The 18,538-nt window shown below is 42.1% G+C and overlaps 1 protein-coding gene across 1 annotated transcript in view; it reads right to left on the reverse strand.

Annotated features, from left to right (window-relative positions):
* pde1ca (phosphodiesterase 1C, calmodulin-dependent a) overlaps nt 1-18,538 on the reverse strand; it is a 49,420-nt gene that overhangs the window by 17,656 nt on the left and 13,226 nt on the right. The window contains exons 5-14 of the mRNA XM_041066323.1: nt 16,366-16,548; nt 10,027-10,093; nt 9,609-9,725; nt 8,577-8,717; nt 5,186-5,286; nt 4,787-4,915; nt 4,286-4,387; nt 3,436-3,556; nt 2,996-3,077; nt 2,143-2,263 (exon numbers count right to left, since the gene is read on the reverse strand). Coding sequence (XP_040922257.1) covers nt 2,143-2,263; nt 2,996-3,077; nt 3,436-3,556; nt 4,286-4,387; nt 4,787-4,915; nt 5,186-5,286; nt 8,577-8,717; nt 9,609-9,725; nt 10,027-10,093; nt 16,366-16,548 — 1,164 coding nt within the window. The remainder of the gene's footprint in view (nt 1-2,142; nt 2,264-2,995; nt 3,078-3,435; nt 3,557-4,285; nt 4,388-4,786; nt 4,916-5,185; nt 5,287-8,576; nt 8,718-9,608; nt 9,726-10,026; nt 10,094-16,365; nt 16,549-18,538) is intronic.

The raw sequence follows: 18,538 nt of genomic DNA on the forward strand, positions 1-18,538 counted from the left end.
GCATCTTTCGAGTTACTGATAGCCAAATTGCATAACTGCAAAGAATCATACTTACTTATCTGGGATCGATTTCTGTCTTACATGAAAGTAGAGGGCGTCTTGTAGGGGTGTATGAACTTGTTATGAGGAAATGATTTGATGCTTTGTGTCCTTGCGAGGGCCATAATTGCTGTCAGGCTGTAATTCTGTTTGATCTGTGCCTTTTTTTTTTTTTTTTGTTTGTTTTTTTTGTTTTTTTTTTGTTTTGATTTGTGTTTGCTTGTGTTTATGTCTATTGTAATAATGTTTTACAAAATTTTGAATAAAAACTTAAATAATAAAAAAAAAAATTATGGTTTTTTTAATTTGTCATAGAAATCACACAGACCCCTTTATGAATTTTAACTATAATAAATGTAAGCATTACAAAAGTTATTCATTAAAAAAAACTGTGTCTGTATAAGCAATCTACATCTATTTTCCATATCTTGCAGATTCATGCTACATATTATAAAGAAATACTACAGTATTCAGTATTTACTAATCGTCATTGTGTACAAACTGAGTGTACTATGATGTAATTTGAAGTAATTAGTGCCATTAGTAACATGCAACAAATTTAACAGTAGTGTGAGGGAAATGTCAGTTCAAAACTATAGACTGTATAAAACACGGACGTAGCACCCGTGACGTCACCCATTGGTTTCGGGGAGTCGGTTTTGTGACCAAACCGTGGGCTTTTGAGCTGCGCCATCTTGGATTTTAGTGAGAGTGTACTTTCCATATTTGGCAAAGAGGCGGTTACTTTACGGGTCAGCCAGGGTCAGATGGCCGAGAACCCGGCCACTTAGCTTGGAGCAACCGAGCTAGCCTAAGGCTAATCAGCTAGGCTAACAAGCTAAGCGGCAGCTATAACCAGCTACATCTACCACACGACAGTCCCCAAGTCCGACCTGACTAGCTAATGTCCAGGTAAAATAATGAGAAATTTACTTATCGAAAAACTGCAACACAGACTCCTTCGATGGTCGGTTATTACAGTCTACACTACAACAAGCCATATTGTCACAAAAACCTATCCGAACATTGGCAAACAAACACTGCAGCCCCTGTCAACCGCTGAAGGTAGCCGCCTAGCCCAGCCAATGCTTTAGCAAAGAGCTAACTGCCAGTGCCTGTCTATGGAGCTGTCACTCAACATAACCATGCCCTAATTTAAGTCTAAATAACACTAAAACAGTTGTGGTACACAACACAGTGTTCCCAGAGGTGTCAACTATCAATAGAGTCCAAAAACAAAAAATGTACCAGGCTGTAAATATGTTTTTTAGTCTGTAAAGTTGGCTATTTTAACATGGGGGTCAATGGAGAATTGCTCACTTCTGGAGCCAGCCCCCAGCGGCAGCCGAGGAACTGCAGCTTTTTGAACGCGGAAGTGATTCTCACTGCTGAAACCTACAACTCCCCCCTGGTTCAAAACGTTCTCAGAAAAGCCGATTTAAGTTAAATTGCCTGTGCCTCTTTGGGCATGCAGGGCTTTTAATAATGGCTCACAATATATCACCAACTTCCCCACACAGAACAGTAACATTATTGCTAAGATTTAGAGTGGCAGAGCATGATAATATTAGCACAACAGAACTTCCTGGTATGTCACTGTGTTTTCACCAATAATAAAGTCCATAGCAAAATGACACAATGACTTTGTGATTAAATCATGGGAATCATCATGACAGAAACATCGAAACTATCAGTCTGATGGGATTTGTGTCTGTTTTAAGGAAAACATCTGTACTGTCTGTAAGAGCATGTTCAATTGTTAACAGAAAAAATCTTACAATGCCCCTTTTTTGGTTGATCGTTTGTGAGGTCACAGCCACTTAGGCGTCAGTTACGATTAAGCAGCCTAAGGAGCAAGATAGTTTTTTGACGGTACGTTTACGATTGAATCTTGTAACTTTGTTTTTTTTTTTTGCTTTTTTAAGTAAAGTTTTTTGGAACAGAGTTACCTGGTCGGAAGATTCATTACCAGTCATACTTATTGCTGAAGGTTTGCTTAATAGTAGCGGTAAAGAAGATTAGTGGACAGATTGCCACTACACTGTCTATCAGCATGAGTGTCAAGAGCAGCACACAGGACATAAGGATCTTGTGTGTTGTCACCTGGAGCGCCTGAAGCTGGCCAATCCAGAGTGAGATGCTTCCTCAATAAGCGGTGTCACAATCTTCTCAATCATTTCCGTCAACACGGTAAAGGTTGGCTCCACAATGAAGTCAATGAATCCTGCAGGAAACAGTAACCATGCCAGACTAATATTAATTTTTGTACTCTCTGCTTGTTCTTCTTAATAACAGGAAATCTTTAGGTGTTTTCAAGCTATCGGTTAATTTTTCCAATGACACTCTGTTCTGTCATTGGGATCACCACAGGCAGCTAAGACTAGAGTGAAGACTTCAGAAGTTTGTTTTTTTACTCAGGTTCACTCAGATGCTTCTCTCTAACACATTGCTTTCAAATCTTAAATAAAAAGTGCAGATCAAGTCATTAAAAGTGATCAGTTTTCATTGCTGCATTGATGTTGAAGTCCTGAGCTGGTTTTACTACTCTACTGCACCTTAGGCAACAGACTTTAGAAAAGCCCTCAGTTTGTCCAAACCATAAACTATTACTTCATCAGCGCATGAAAAAGTGAATATATGCCACATTTAAATTTGTTAGCAAAAGATTGAAAGTAACTACTACCTCACTAAATCCACAAACAGAAACACAAGGCTAGATAAATTCCCAACAGACACAATAAAACAATGGATTCCCATTCCACACAGAGCTGTGATCTGTGCTGGAAACCTGAACTGTGCAATGGCTTAAACATTACCATGAGGATCTGCTGGACTTAAACTTGTAATACTGCTTTCACAAATTTATTAGAAAAACAAACACTATGACACCTGAGATCACAGTGTAAATGAAGTGGATTCATGGTGTTGAATATACTTAGTTATCAGTGTACCTTACCGATTTGGGACTGGGCCACCATGGTGGATTTACGGTCACAGAGAGGGGAGAAAGGAAGACCCAGCTCTGCTTCTTTATCGCCCTGAAAAAAAATTTAGCATTATAAGGCACGGGTTACACAATTTCACTATGTACTTTATATACTTATTTATTTATGTATTCATTTTTAATCAGAATGTCAGTAAGTAATAGCTTATTGACCTGTGCTTTCTGGATACCCTAAACCTAAGGCCAAAAGAATGGAATGCTCGGTTGCCTTTGAACAACAGACCATAACATAGGTCTTTAAAGAGCTGATCTAAATAACAACCAGCAGAGACTGCAAATCAAGCTTGTATTTCTAGAAAGTACAGTACATAGTTCATAAAGATATCAAGAACCATTACCTAAGCATTCTGTGAATGTTGTTATATGTACAGTGACTTGAGTTTGGTGACTACCTGTCTGAAGAACTCCTCCAGCAGGGATGTGGTCCAGTGGTGATGAAGTTCCCAGTGTTTGGCAGGGTGGCTGATGTCAGCAGTATGCAGCAACAGGGACAAGGCCTTTGGTTTGTCAATTCTACAAAATACAGTTATATCAGCCACTGCCGGGCTGCTGTCAATGATACAACGTGCTGCCAACCACTAAAAAAATACATCAAATAATACTTGCTTGCGCCTAACTTTGGATGCTCATGTGATATTCTGCTGCCTGTAATGCAATTAAGGCTTGCAAAAAGTATCCTTTTAATCTCTGAAGAGAAATGCAAAATCATTTTGCAGGAAAAAGTGTTAAGGTTTTCAAGGAGAAACAGTAAGACTGGAGTGGAGTGGTAGTAGTACAGAGTTTGGCTGCCTTTTTGGACTGCGGTGACCCTACTGTTGAGATCACAGCACTGCCTTTTCCTTTGCCTGTTTTCATTACACTGTTTTTCATATATTACATTTCATATGTCTAAGTAAAAAACAGCCCAGCATTGACTGATTGGACTGTATAGCAACTTAAACCAGCAGTGTTGAGTTCAAAAGTTGTTTCTGCCACCCCAAACAAAATACAACATTGCAGGTGTTAAAAAAAATGAATATTTTTGTGTCTCACTCGCACAACAGGACATTAAAATTTAATAGTACCCAGTACATCTTCTGTAGGTAGCAGAAAAAAGCAGACAGCCATGCCGTCCCCACGATTTGACAGTGTCAGCATCCCCCTGAAGTTTTGAGATTTGTAAAGGACCTGAGAGGCCTGTTTACAACTTGGGTGAACATCAACAAAACTGACTCTGCCTCAGAAGTGAAATTCACTACTCACGCCTCAGGCTGCTGTAAAAGGCTTTTCATGGCTTTGATCTGCTGGAAATGGCAAGACATGTCAGTGGCCAGCACCACCTCCACTACCAGAGTCCGCAGTTCTCTGAAAAAGTGAATTAGAATGAGATATCTGGAAAAACTAATAGGTGGACTGACATAACCATTCATGCTCTCTTCAGAATGAATTGGAATAACTGTGGTCTTTGGTGATTTATTGACTTTTCAGCTACTACAATCATCAGGTCAAAATTTCAAGTTGTCCAATTCTTTGGTTTATGACCAAATAGCTGTGAAAATAACACATTCACCTCAGCTGTACTTTGTTGAGTGCTATTTGGCATGTGAAGAAATGTAAGCTTTCTAACACACTGAATTAAGACAGTGAACAAAACATTACATGTATAACATCTGCATATTAGCATTGTCACTATGGGAATATTATGTGCTAATGTCAGCAATTACCTGAAGGAAAATGTCTAATTAATATTATTAGTATTATCACCTCCAGTCATCTTTGGAAAGATTAGAGAGGATGTTCATTTCATTGTCATCCTGTAGAAGACGATAGGCAGCGCTGACATGGTGGTTTTCCAGGACAGCTCGGTCATTGTACAACATGGCTGTGTCTGACCTGTAAATTCCACACAGCTACATTCATCACATCTTTTAAAAACATAACGCTAACCCTAAATCACAACAATAATTATAAAAGTAATAGTGTATAGAAATGATCAATGATGCAAAAACACTCCAGTTTCAGCAAATTGATGGGTATGCAAAATAATTTACAGCTTTTAAATCTTAAATCTTAAATCATTTCACTTTCTAATTATGGAGGCTTAATCTATGGTGTCCTTAATGTCCCCCTGCAATGTTACAAATTATGCTGAGTGGAAATTACCTGGTTTGAATATGGAAGTTATTGGTAGTCCCTGTGTGTTCATAGTCATGGATGGCAGCTGCAAAGATTATGGCAAAGATCTCTAACTCAGTTAGCCAGTGCTGTGAGAGAGACGGACAGACAAGGAGAGGGAGAGAGAGAAATGGGAAAAACACAAGACAAATGAAAATGGTTAGCAAGCTATTCATTATTATAAACTTTGGCAAACAAAAGCCTAATTCTAAAATTGGAGAGGGTGTCTGCTTCCTGAATCCAAACTGGCAGCTGGTTCCACAGGAGAGGTGCCTGGTAGCTAAAGGCTCAGCCTCCTATCCTACTTTTAGAGAGTCTGGGAACCACAAGCAAACCTGCATTCTGGGAATGAAGCAATCTGTTGGGATAATATGGTATTATCAGCTGTTTGAGATACGAGGAAGCCTGGTCATTGAGAGCCTTATATGTAAGGTTTCATTGCTTTTTGAGTTATGAAAAGCTCTATGTGCTGAATGATTGTAGGTACTGTTGAACAATAGTAAGAAGAAAGTTGGTGGTTCGATCCCCAGCTCCTCCAGTCTGAGGCAAGATACTGAACCTCAAATTGCTCACAATGTACCCATGGCCCATGTGCCCATGTGTCCTGTGTGTTTTCATAAAAAGTGTTATATGCCCAGGGAAAGTGCCGTAGGAAATGAGTGTGAATGGGTGAAGGTGACTTGTAGTGTAAAAGCACATATATGCAGTCCATTTAATTCAATTCAATTCAATTCAATTTTATTTATATAGCGCCTTCCACAATCAAAATTGTCTCAAAGCGCTTTACAGAGACCCAGAGCCTGACCCCAGAGCAAGCACTTAAGGCGACAGTGGCAAGGAAAACTCCCTTTTAACAGGAAGAAACCTTGAGCAGAACCTGGCTCAGATGGGGGACCCTCCTGCCGATGGCCGGGCTGGGTGAAAGGGGGAAAAGGAGGAAGATAGGACAGCTAGGAATGGAGGAGAGGGGGAGAAGGACATGCAGCATAATACAGACAATGTGGGTCAGCATTTACATTACAGTTAGTGAACAGTTATTGGATAATGTGTGCTCAGCAGATTAGAATTATGAAACAGAGCACAGAGGCAAAAAGCTGTCATGACTGGTAATTATTTACATTACAGTTTGCAAAGAATATTAATCAAATATTTATCTGTAGCAGAATGGAACATTAAACATGTTAGAGATAGATCATTGTAAACAATAAACAGCAGCAGGTGGGTGGAGCCAGGACCATAGGACATGCAGCTCCGGAGCCAGAGGTACCTGCAGGAAGGTACAGAGAAAGAGAGACCAGAGAGAAACAAACACAGGACTACGGGACAGAGAGGACACAGAGTTAATGACATGTAATAAAGGCTAATAAATTTGAGAGTGGGTCTGAGGAGAGAAAGAGAAAGAAGAAGTGCGCAGTAAATCATGGGATGTCCCCCAGCAGCCTAGGCCTATAGCAGCATAACTAGGGGATGATTCAGTTGCCTGAGCCAGCCCTACTAAGGGCTATATCCTTAACTGTAACAGTGTCTATAGAGATAATTGTGACTAACTATAAGTTTAATAAATAACTAGGACTGTAACTACAACTAATTATAAGCTTTATCAAACAAGAAGGTTTTAAGCTTCGTTTTAAAATTAGAGAGGGTGTCTGCTTCCCGAACCCAAACTGGCAGTTGGTTCCATAGGAGAGGGGCCTGATAGCTAAAGGCTCGGCCTCCCATTCTACTTTTAGAGATTTTGGGAACCATAAGCAAACCTGCATTCTGGGAACGAAGCAATCTGTTAGGATGATATGGTACTATCAGCTCTTTGAGATATGAAGGAGCCTGGCCATTGAGGGCCTTATATGTAAGGAGAAGGATTTTAAAATCAATTCTGGATTTTACAGGAAGCCAATGAAGAGAAGTTAGTACAGGAGTAATATGATCTCTCTTGCTAATTCCAGTCAGTACTCTCGCTGCAGCATTTTGGATCAGCTGGATGCTTTTTAGAGAGTTAACTGGACATCCTGATAATAGGGAATTACAGAAGTCCAGCCTAGAAGTAACAAAAGCATGGACTAATTTTTCAGCATCACTCTGCGACAGAATGTTCCTAATCTTACTGATATTGCGCAGGTGAAAGAAGGCGGTCCTAGAGACTTGTTTTATATGTGAGTTAAAGGACAGATCCTGATCAAAAATAACTCCAAGGTTCCTCACAGTTGTACTGGAGGCTAAATTAATGCCATCCAGAGTAACTATATGATTAGATAAACTGTTTCTGAGGTGTTTGGGACCAAACAAAATAACCTCAGTTTTGTCTGAATTCAGAAGAAGAAAGTTACAGGTCATCCAGGCCTTTATGTCTTTAAGACATGCCTGAAGTATGGCTAACTGATCTGTTTCGTCTGGCTTCATAGATAAATATAGCTGGGTATCATCTGCATAGCAATGGAAATTTATTCCATGCTTCCTGATAATATTGCCTAGGGGAAGCATGTATAAGGTGAACAGTATCGGTCCAAGCACAGAACCCTGTGGAACTCCATGACTTACTCTGGTATATATGGAGGGATCATCATTAACATGAACAAACTGGTATCTATCTGATAGATATTATTTAAACCAGCCTAGTGCTGTTCCTTTAATCCCAATAACATGTTCCAATCTTTCCTATAGGATATTATGATCAATGGTGTCAAATGCAGCACTAAGATCTAGCAGGACAAGTATAGAGACGAGTCCATTATCTGATGCTATAAGAAGGTCGTTGGTAACTTTCACCAGTGCTGTCTCTGTGCTATGATGAACTCTAAATCCTGACTGAAAAACTTCAAACAAACCGTTCCTATGTAGATGATCACACAACTGAGTTGCAACAGCCTTTTCAAGAATTTTAGAATTAAAGGGGAGATTGGATATAGGTCTATAGTTTGCCAAAATGTCAGAGTCCAGAGAAGGCTTTTTAAGTAAAGGTTTGATAACTGCAACCTTAAAAGCCTGTGGAACATATCCTGTAACCAACGAGAGATTTATCTGATCTAATATGTGAGTGCCAATCAAAGGCAACACATCTTTAAGAAGTCTGGTCGGGATAGGATCCAAAAGACATGATGATTTAGATTTAGAAACTATTGAAGTCAATTCAGCTAGATCTATGGGAGAGAGACAGTCTAACGACAAATCAGGACTGGCAGACATTTCTAAAGATGCTGTTCTAGACATACTGTACCTACATCATTAACAGTTGTAGGCAAGATAAATTTACCATTTTGGACATTAAGGCCCAATAAAACTCTTAAATTATTAGAAAAATTACAATATAGTACAGTAGAAAATTTGCATTTTTTCACTTCTAAAAAGTGATTTCACATTGACATTAACCCAACACCAGACTTACCACCATGCCAGTCTTGAGGAGCAGGTAATGGACAGTCTGTGTGACATCAGCAGCATGCATCAGGTTGTGATAGGGGTTCTTGTATTTGCTGTAGCCCACCTCCAGCGAGTCCAAAAATGATATGAGAGCAGAAATAGGGACCTGACAAAAAACACAACAAACAATCATGCTGACATACAGTATATGACCTTTTCTGAGCCTGGAAAGTGAGACCTATAAAAGAGTACCTCACCAAGTTAGTATTGCACTTATATAACACTGTCAAAGTCATAATAGCTTAAAAAATGATCAATGCAGCAGGACCAGACATACCTATTTTATTCCATGCATTTTTCTGGGTCAAAATCTTGCACCTACATTAACCAAAGTGCAACTCAGCGACTAACATTTGGTTGGTGTTATGCTCATGTGTTATGCTAATAATAGCCAATAAGGCCTTGAGCCACTAGCTAAGAAGTGACATCTCACTGAGGATATCTATCAAACTTCATGCAGCCCTTTCTAGAGACATAAAATGCTTTATAGAATTTTTTTTCACACATACAGTAGTGTGCCCCAACACCTGGAAGAGTTCCCCCTTTATACACTGTTGCCCATAAAATTGGAATAATTTTGTTTTCAGACACATTCCTCTTTTTATTCCTATTTACACACATCAGTAATCACATTGGAAGCGACTGATCAAAAAAGTTTTGAGAAGATATACACTTTATCTATCAAGAATAAATCACATTGTCACAATCATTTAATGAGAAGATGAAAATTTGAAAATAGACGATTTGTAAGCTCTGAACACTCCAAAGACTGTAAGCGACCTCCAAAGATCTTCATGTTTTGTACATACATGGTGTAAGACTAAACCATTCCTCTGTGACCTCTTCAGTCTGTTTTCTTCTTAGACTCAACAGAGGTGGAGTTTTGTTACCATTTATCAATAAATATTTTTCGAAAATATCTTTGAAAATGAAAAGATCCACGCAATCACATCTGAAGTGACTGATGAGTGGCAGTGGAAGTGGTCTGCTGGCATACCTTGAATCGATTGATCAAGTCGTATCTGGTTAGTAGTTCATAGAAGACAAACTTCAGAGCATGATCCCCACTCGCATCATTCAGCACAAACACATCAAAGGACCACATGTCTACATTCTAGAACAGAAAAGAATACATAAAAATAACTTTCATTAGCAAATGAATATCAACACACCCATTCACCTGTTCATTACTATGGTAGAACTGGGAACAAAAAAGCAGTGTGTGGGTATTTTTTCGTTTTACCACTGTAACCCTGCACCTGCATATAATTTGTGAAATTAAAACAAATGTATGTCAGTGATTTACATACTGTGGAAGAATGAAAGAGATCTGAAATGTTGTCTCATTCCATTTGCATATGAGTCTCTTCGAAACTTTCCACCATACAGAGACAAACAGAGACACACATTAATACCTTGAGCACAGTGATAACATCTGGGGGATAACTCAAGCCGGCCATGTTGGAGGTTCGTCTGTACATCCTGTCACAGACATATAACACACACACACACACACACACAGTGAGAAAGAGAGAGAGAGAGAGAGACAGAGAGAGAGAATAAGGACTTCTTTTCTATTTTCTTTAAAAAAAATATTTCCTGTCTATTTCTTAAATTTGGGACATTTAATATTTATAAAATATTTATAAAATTTATAAACTAAGGCAAAACAATTGAACATAATTCCTAGTTCTTAGTATCTTAGAAGTCATTCAGTGGCATTTCTCAATAGTGACTGTAGAGGGCAGAACACACCAGGGTTTGACTAGAAGATTACTGTCTCAGTTCTGAGAGGCAAGTTAAAGAACACAATCTCTTCTTTCTTGTTCCTACTTTAACAATGTACAAATTTTACATTTGGCAGTGAGTCTTGATATTGCTGTCAAAAAATTAGGGAAAAATCCTAACACCATTCCCCACATGCCATAGGTTTCTCCCAAACTGCAACCAGAGAAGAAAATATTTCTAAATAATCTCAATAAGTAAAAATATAGTATTCTACAACTAAAGATGCTCTAGGACTCTCATGACAACCTACAGTATGTCACAAGGCAAGTTTGTTCTCCCACGAAAACTAACAGCATCAGCCATATGAACAGACTAATATTATCAATGCTTATATTTAACTGACAAATGACCTCTCACCAATGTGAGTCTTGACTCATGTATGTCAAAACTTTGTAGGGTGAAAAATTATTGTTGCAACTTGCAAGATACTTATTGCAGATCATCATTCAGCCAAATCTACATTCAGTCATGTTTTCATTGCCCTGCTGTTGTTGATGATGCTACCAACTGCATTCCACTTGGAGCCCTCCAAAAGGTTGTCAAGCGGGCAGCCTCCTTCCCTGCTGTTTCATCTACACTGTTGCCCATAAAGCTGAAATACAATATATATTTTACCTCTTCTTATGACAAAGATTGTGACAATGTGATTTATTCTTAGATAAAGTGTATATCTTCTCAAAACTTTATTGATCAATCTCTTCCAATGTGATTATTGATGTGTATAAATAGGAATAAAAAAGAGGAATAAAAATTATATTTATGGGTAACAGTGTAATTAGGCCCATAACACCTCCAGATGGCACAATAGCAAAGCTTGCTGCCCCACTACCACCTCAGGTCCCACAATCTCTCAGCTTTGCTGCACATCCACTACAGTGAGTGATTACTACTGCTCATTCCTTTTCAGCCACGGCCATGTTGAAGCTGAATTGGCTTACTTGGGGAGAAACGCCACAAGTTTCTTTCATGCTGGACTTAATGTAATCCCAAGGATGTCAAGGGCTCTCCAGAGGGAATGACCTAGAATCCCCTACACCCAGGGAGATTCCAGGCTTGCCAGCACCACTGCTGGCATTTGAGGATGTGTGCACGGTCTTTGACTCTAGTTTTACTACTTGCTTCCTCTCTTCCTTCAGTGCCACTGCCAGTTGGAGCCAGGAGATGCTTGTTTGTCCACTTGAACTTGCTGGTCTTCTGCAAAATGTACAACCTGAATTCTCACAAAGACAGAAAGGTTTATTGGTGTCTGAATGACACTGCTAGTGGAGCACCGGAGGAAATACATCTGCCACTACTGTATATTCCACATGCCCTGCCAGCCTCTAGATCTTCCTCATCATGTCCAGCTGCCCTGCTACTTCACTGAAACCGCCCTGGTTTGTCTGCCCTCTTCCTCCACCACTCAGGCTCTCTCTGGATTAGGCTGTGTCTTGTGACTTACGTTATTGGCAGCTGGAGTTTGCTAGCAACTATACAAGCAGGTGGCTGATTCTTCTTCAAAGTCCCTACTGATTCTTGTTTCTTGCTGATGTTAGGCATGGAATCTTCACCAGTTGTGAACCTGAAGTGGCCCTTGATATGCAGTCTCTTCAGAACTGTACTCCTGGACTCAGAGAGCTTCCCTGATGGTCTTGGTAATGTCTTCAAGGATTCATCTGTCCTCTGTGACTGTTCTTGCAGTTATTGGCAGGTCATCCATGAATTCCCTAACAGGGACCTGTCGGTGTACCATGCAGTGCCTAACCTTGACTTCACCACAGACTTAATCAGGAGATTCACTGCAACTGAGAATAATATCACAGAGACTGTGTACCCAGTGATGATTCCATTCCCCATTCTTTGGCAGTTAGTGGTCAAGTCTCTACAGAAAACTGCTACTTAAGCAACTGAAGTACTACTGCAGAAGAATGCAAAGAGGAAGAAGGGACATTTAGCTGTTCTGTAGTTTGAATTTACCAGTGCTTATAGCACTGCGTCGCATAAGTTAGTGCTATAAGTAAATTCAAACTACAGAACAGCTAAATCTCCCTTATTCCTCTTTGCATTCTCAGTGATTTTTTTTAGATAACTCTCATGCTCATAGCAGCCTGGAATTCCCAGAACTCCACTAGTCTACACAGAGGCATCAATGTACGTGTTGCTCAGAAACAGTATTATCATGCTATCGTGGTGCTGTTTGTGTTTATATTAGCAATCTACACTCACCAAGCACTTGATTAGAATCAGAATCAGAATCAGAAAACTTTATTGCCAGGTATGTTACACATACAAGGAATTTGACGTGGTGTTGTTGGTGCAAGTTTGAACAAGAAAAGAAAGTTTTTAATACTAAAATAACAGAAAGAGGAAGTACTAAGTGGAAGTCTGTACAAATAATAACAATATAATGTGCAATGTTGCAAAGTGGATGTAGTGCAGAGGTAATAATGCCTTATAGGAGCGTTAATATAACACATACAGTACAGAGCTGAATTATGTTAATGTAACATAGTCTGTATTGGGGAAATGGGGGTCTGTGCTGTTTGGGGGGGAAGGGGGTGGGGAGCTGTGTTGATGAGGGTGGCGGCAGAGGGAAAGAAACTGTTCCTGTGACGTGAGGTTTTGGTCTTGATGGACCGCAGCCTCCTGCCGGAGGGAAGTGTCTCAAAGAGTTTGTGACCAGGGTGGGAGGGATCAGCTGCAATCTTACCTGCACGCCTCAGGGTCCTGGAGGCGTACAGGTCCTGGAGAGATGGCAGATTGCAGCCAATCACCTTCTCAGCAGAGTGGATGATACGCTGCAGCCTTCCTTTGTCCTTGGCAGTGGCAGCAGCGTACCAGATGGTGATGGAGGAGGTGAGGATGGACTCGATGATGGAGGTGTAGAAGTGCACCATCATTGACCTCGGCAGGTTGAACTTCTTCAGCTGCTGGAGGAAGTACATCCTCTGGTGGGCTTTTTTGGTGAGGGAGCTGATGTTCAGCTCCCATTTGAGGTCCTGGGTGATGAGGGTTCCCAGGAAGGTGAAGGACTCCACCCTGTTGACTGAGGAGTCACTCAGGAGGATGGGGGCAGGAGGGACTGGGTTCTTCCTAAAATCTACCACCATCTCCACTGTCTTCGCTGTGTTCAGCTCCAGGTTGTTTTTGGAGCACCAGGACACCAGTTGGTCAATCTCCCACCTGTATGCAGACTCATCCCCGTCAGAGATGAGACCACGAGGGTGGTGTCGTCTGCAAACTTCAGCAGTTTGACAGACTGGTGACTGGAGGTACAGCTGTTGGTGTACAGGGAGAAGAGTAAAGGAGAAAGAACGCAGCCTTGATCAGAAATGTGCTTTCCCAGCTTCACATGCTGCCTCCTGTCTGACAAGAAGTCTGTGATCCACCTGCAGGTGGAGTCAGGCATGTTCAGCTGGGAGAGCTTGTCCTGCAGCAGAGCCGGAATGATGGTGTTGAAAGCGGAACTGAAGTCCACAAACAGGATCCTGGCGTAGGTTCCTGCAGAGTCCAGGTGCTGGAGGACGAAATGGAGGGCCAGGTTTACTGCATCGTCCACAGACCTGTTGGCTCTGTAGGCGAACTGCAGGGGATCCAGGAGTGGGTCAGTGATGGCCTTGAGGTGGGTCAGGACGAGGCGCTCAAAAGTCTTCATGACTACAGAGGTCAGGGCAACTGGTCTGTAGTCATTAAGTCCTGTGATCCTTGCTTTCTTGGGGATGGGGATGATGGTGGAGGTCTTGAAGCAGACTGGCACGTGACATGTCTCCAGTGAGGAGTTGAAGATGTTAGTGAACACCGGAGACAGTTGATCGGCGCAGTGCTTCAGGGTGGATGGAGAGATGGAGTCAGGACCGGCTGCCTTGCGGGGGTTCTGCCTCCTAAAGAGTCTGTTTACATCTCTCTCCAGGATGGAGAGGGATGCAGTTGTGGTGGGGGAGGAGGGGCTGTTGGGTTGGAGCTGGTAGGAGGTGACATGGGGGATGGTGTCAGGACTGTCCCATTGTCTTTCAAAGCGGCAGTAAAACTCATTCAGTCTGTTGGTGAGGTGTGAGTCGTTGGCAGAGTGGGGGGCTTTAGGCTTGAAGTTGGTGATCTGCCTGAGCCCTTTCCAGACAGAGGCAGAGTCGTTGGCTGAGAGCTGGCGTTGAAGCTTCTCAGAGTACAGTCGTTTAGCTTCTCTCACCTCCTTGCTAAACCTGTACTTCGCCTCTTTAAACATGTCTCTGTCCCCACTCCTGAACGCCCTTTCCTTCTCCAACCTCAGCTGTCTGAGTTTGGCTGTGAACCAGGGTTTGTCATTGTTATAACTCACCCTGGTGCGTGTTGGAATACAGCAGTCCTCACAAAAGCTGATGTATGATGTCACAGCCTCTGTGTACTCATCCAGACTGGTGGTAGCAGTCCTGAAAACATCCCAATCAGTACAGTCTAAGCATGCCTGAAGATCCTCCACAGCTTCACTGCTCCACTGCTTTGACGTCCTCACAACAGGTTTACAGAGCTTTAATTTCTGCCTGTATGCAGGAATCAGGTGGACCATGGCATGGTCAGAGTGACCCAGTGCAGCGCGAGGGACAGCATGATAAGCGTTACTGACAGTGGTGTAACAGTGATCCAGTGTTTTCTCCTCTCTGGTGGGACATTTGATAAACTGTATTTGGGGAGTTCGTGGCTGAGGTTACCTTTGTTAAAGTCACCGAGGACAATAACTAAGGAGTCCGTGTTAGTCCGCTCCACGCACAGAATCTGGTCGGCGAGCGTGCGCTGGGCCTCCTGCACGTCGGCCTGCGGTGGAATGTAAACACCTACCAGAATGAATGAAGCAAACTCACGGGGCGAGTAGAACGGTCTGCAGTTGATGAAAAAAGTTTCCAGGTCAGGAGAACAGTACCGTTTGATCACTGTCACATCGTTGCACCAGCCGCTGTTGATATAAAAACAGATTCCACCACCTTTAGTTTTGCCGGATAGTCCTGTGTCGCGATCCGCTCTGAAGAGTTGGAAGCCTGCCAACTGCAGCGCAGAGTCCGGTATCAGTCCACACAACCATGTCTCCGTGAGGCACAAAACCGAAGATGCTGAAAAGTCTCTGTTTTTACTCACTAGCAGCTGAAGTTCTTCCATTTTATTGCACAGTGAGCGCACGTTTGAGAGAAATATTCCCGGGAGCGCAGTGCGGGACCCGCGTCTGCGGAGGTGCACGAGCGCACCGGCGCGTTTACCTCTCCTCCGGCGCTTCACTACCTGAGCAAAGGTGAGGGCACCTTTGACCAGAATGTCCAATATTCCTGCCGATTGCACCAGAAAAGTGGGAAATAAATCCACTGGAGTTGTTTCTCTTATGTTTAAGAGCTCTTCTCTGGTAAAAGTGAGTCGGGTGTTAAAGCAAACCACAGGGTAAACAAACAAAACAATCCAAAACAATGCGCACCGAAACACCGCAGCAGCCATCCGCGGCGCCATCTTGGAATGATAAGGATTAAGGATGCCTGTATACCTGTTTTAGTCATGCAATTATCTAATCAGCCTATCATGTGGCAGAAGTGTAATGTGTAAAAACATGGACATACAGGTCAGGAGGCTTCAACTAAGATATACACCAAACATCAGAATGGGGAAAAAATTTGGCAAAAGTGGCTTTGACCATGGCATGATTGTTGGTGTCAGAGGGTGCTGGTTGAATATCTTTGAAAGTGCTGATCCACTGGCATTTTCAGCGCAGCTCTAAAGTTTACTCTGAATAGTGTGAAAAACAAAAAAACATCAAGTAAGTGGCAGTTCTGCAGATGGAAACACATTGTTGATGAGGGAGATCACATGAGAATGGCCAGACTGATATTAATAATTCATGATTAAATAAGAAGGGCTTATAAACATCCATTATTACCAAACCATGGCTTCCAGACATCAAGAAAAGTGTCACATCAAGAACATACTACGCAACACCCAACAAAACCAAACTTAAGTGAACCAAACAACCAAACCTTTCCACAAAGATGCCAGCCTGCACTGCATGGACGATGCTGCGGAAGCGTGGCTTGTCTTCGTTGTGGTGCAGCATCAGGCCTTTCTGCTGGGTAAAAGTGGAAGCCAGCCAGTCACGAACCTCTGATGGCACAGAGTCTGACTGGATGTCCCTCAGCTCATCCTCTGGATCCCCCAGTCGCCTGTTGGAGAGGCAAATTCACAGAAACTCATACACTGCACAGTTTCTGCTGGTTACTTTGCATTTGGACATGAAAATGATCATCATTTAATTTACTTGCAGTGTTTATTCTCTCACACTGTCTCTCCACAGCTGTTGATTGATGATTTCACAGTATCAGAAAAGTCTCTGTCTAAATCTGTGAAATCTTTATGAAGCAATAAAAACAGAATGCCTAACTGTATTAAACACTTAAGAGGACTAACAAAAAAATGTTTTTTTTTTACAACAGATCTAAAGATTTATTACCTTTATAATCAAACATTATCATGTTTGAAAGCATTTTTTGATTTTCTCCTTCAAAAACAAACACTTCAAAAATTAAAAATAATTCCAAGTAGATACAATTTATGAGATTGAACAACATATGTTTGGTTTGTTACAGCCTCTCACTGAAGGAGCTGCTCAGTGCTGTCAGTGTGTCCTGCATGAGGTGGGACTCATTCAGCATCATTGATGATAGCTTCTCTCCCACCATCTGCACTGGGTCAAGGGGGCAGCCCAGGACTGAGTTGGCCTTCCTGATCAGTTTGTCAAGTCTCTTCCTGTCTGCCGCAGAGATGCTTCTGTTCCAGGAGACCACACAATAAAAAACGGCTGATGCCACAACATAGTCAAAGAAGTACCTGAGGAGTGCCCCCTGCACTCCAAAGGACCTGGGTCTCCTGAGAAGGTAGAGCCTGCTCTGAACCTTCCTGTATAGGGCGTTTGTATTATCAGTCCAGTCCAGTTTTTTGTTCAGGTAAACACCCAGGTACCTGTAAGAGTCCACTCTCTCAGTGTCCACTCCCTGGATGTTCACTGGTGTTGGGGAGGAGTGGCTGCGTCTGCGCAAGTCCACCACCAGCTTTTTGGTTTTAGCATTCACTCACTGCAATGTTGCACTTTCTGGAAGGGAAGGTGTACTTCACAGGTTTTTAGGGCTACTGGCAACAAAGACAGTGAGGTAGGTTAATGAAGGGAGAAGGGAGGTCGGCTGCCTCCTGCAGACAGTCAGTGTTGGGGCTTTAGACGAGTGCAGCCATTGTTACCATTCTCCTGGCACAAGGCAGCAACCGTCAGATTGGGCTGAGCAATTTGAAATGGTAGCTGATGTCAATAATTGGGAAGAACCACTGAAGTTAAAATTCATGAGCCTTCTTTTGTCAGGAAGAGCTCCTAAGATATACTCAGGGTTATCAGCAACAGCCAAAGCCAACTGCACATTGTTAAAAGCAGCAATGGACAGATGTTCAGACCCGTTTGATAGTGATGATTGGAACAGTACATTAGCTGGCAAAACAAAGACAGCATTTCCAGTGGAGTGAGAACCGTGGAGATTACCAGCTTTCTTGGAGAAGAAAAGGCAGTAAGGAAAGAATCCTCCTCAGGAAGTGTCAAGCAGGCTTAGGGCGTTAGAGATGGATGAATTATCCCAAGTGCAGATGGATGACCCATAGCTACGATGAATAATTGGCTGTAATAAGGAGGCAGATGGTAGTCTGATGCCAGAAATCCCTGAACTACAAGGTGGGATCAGCTTCAGGTAAATAAGTCTAGACTTGTGAGAATCTCTCCTGCTCACTCCAATTTGCATCTCAGGTGAAAGTTGTCTCAGGGCCCATAGTTTAAGAACAGCTGCACACACTGGGGGTCATTTGGGTTTCCAAAAGTTGCAAAGAAAGGTTAAGGACCAAGGAATGTGTAAATAGTGCATCATCTGCCATCTGTTATATCTAAGCCAACTTGTGAGTGGATAGCTCGGTTTCTGTAAGATGAGAATCTTGGGCGTCAGCATGGAGGCCAAGCAGACAGAGCTAGCATGGGAGGATTCAGCTGCAGGTTGGAGATGAGACCAGAAGTACATGTTACACCACTCAGCCCACAACAGTATGGTGTAGGAAAAAACGTTGCTTTTTATTACCCACCTGTCACGGCTTTGGGAGGCAAGGACTAGGACCCAAATGCACGAC

The sequence above is a fragment of the Toxotes jaculatrix genome, chromosome 20 (genome assembly GCF_017976425.1).
Source record: "Toxotes jaculatrix isolate fToxJac2 chromosome 20, fToxJac2.pri, whole genome shotgun sequence".
Lineage (NCBI taxonomy): Eukaryota > Metazoa > Chordata > Actinopteri > Toxotidae > Toxotes > Toxotes jaculatrix.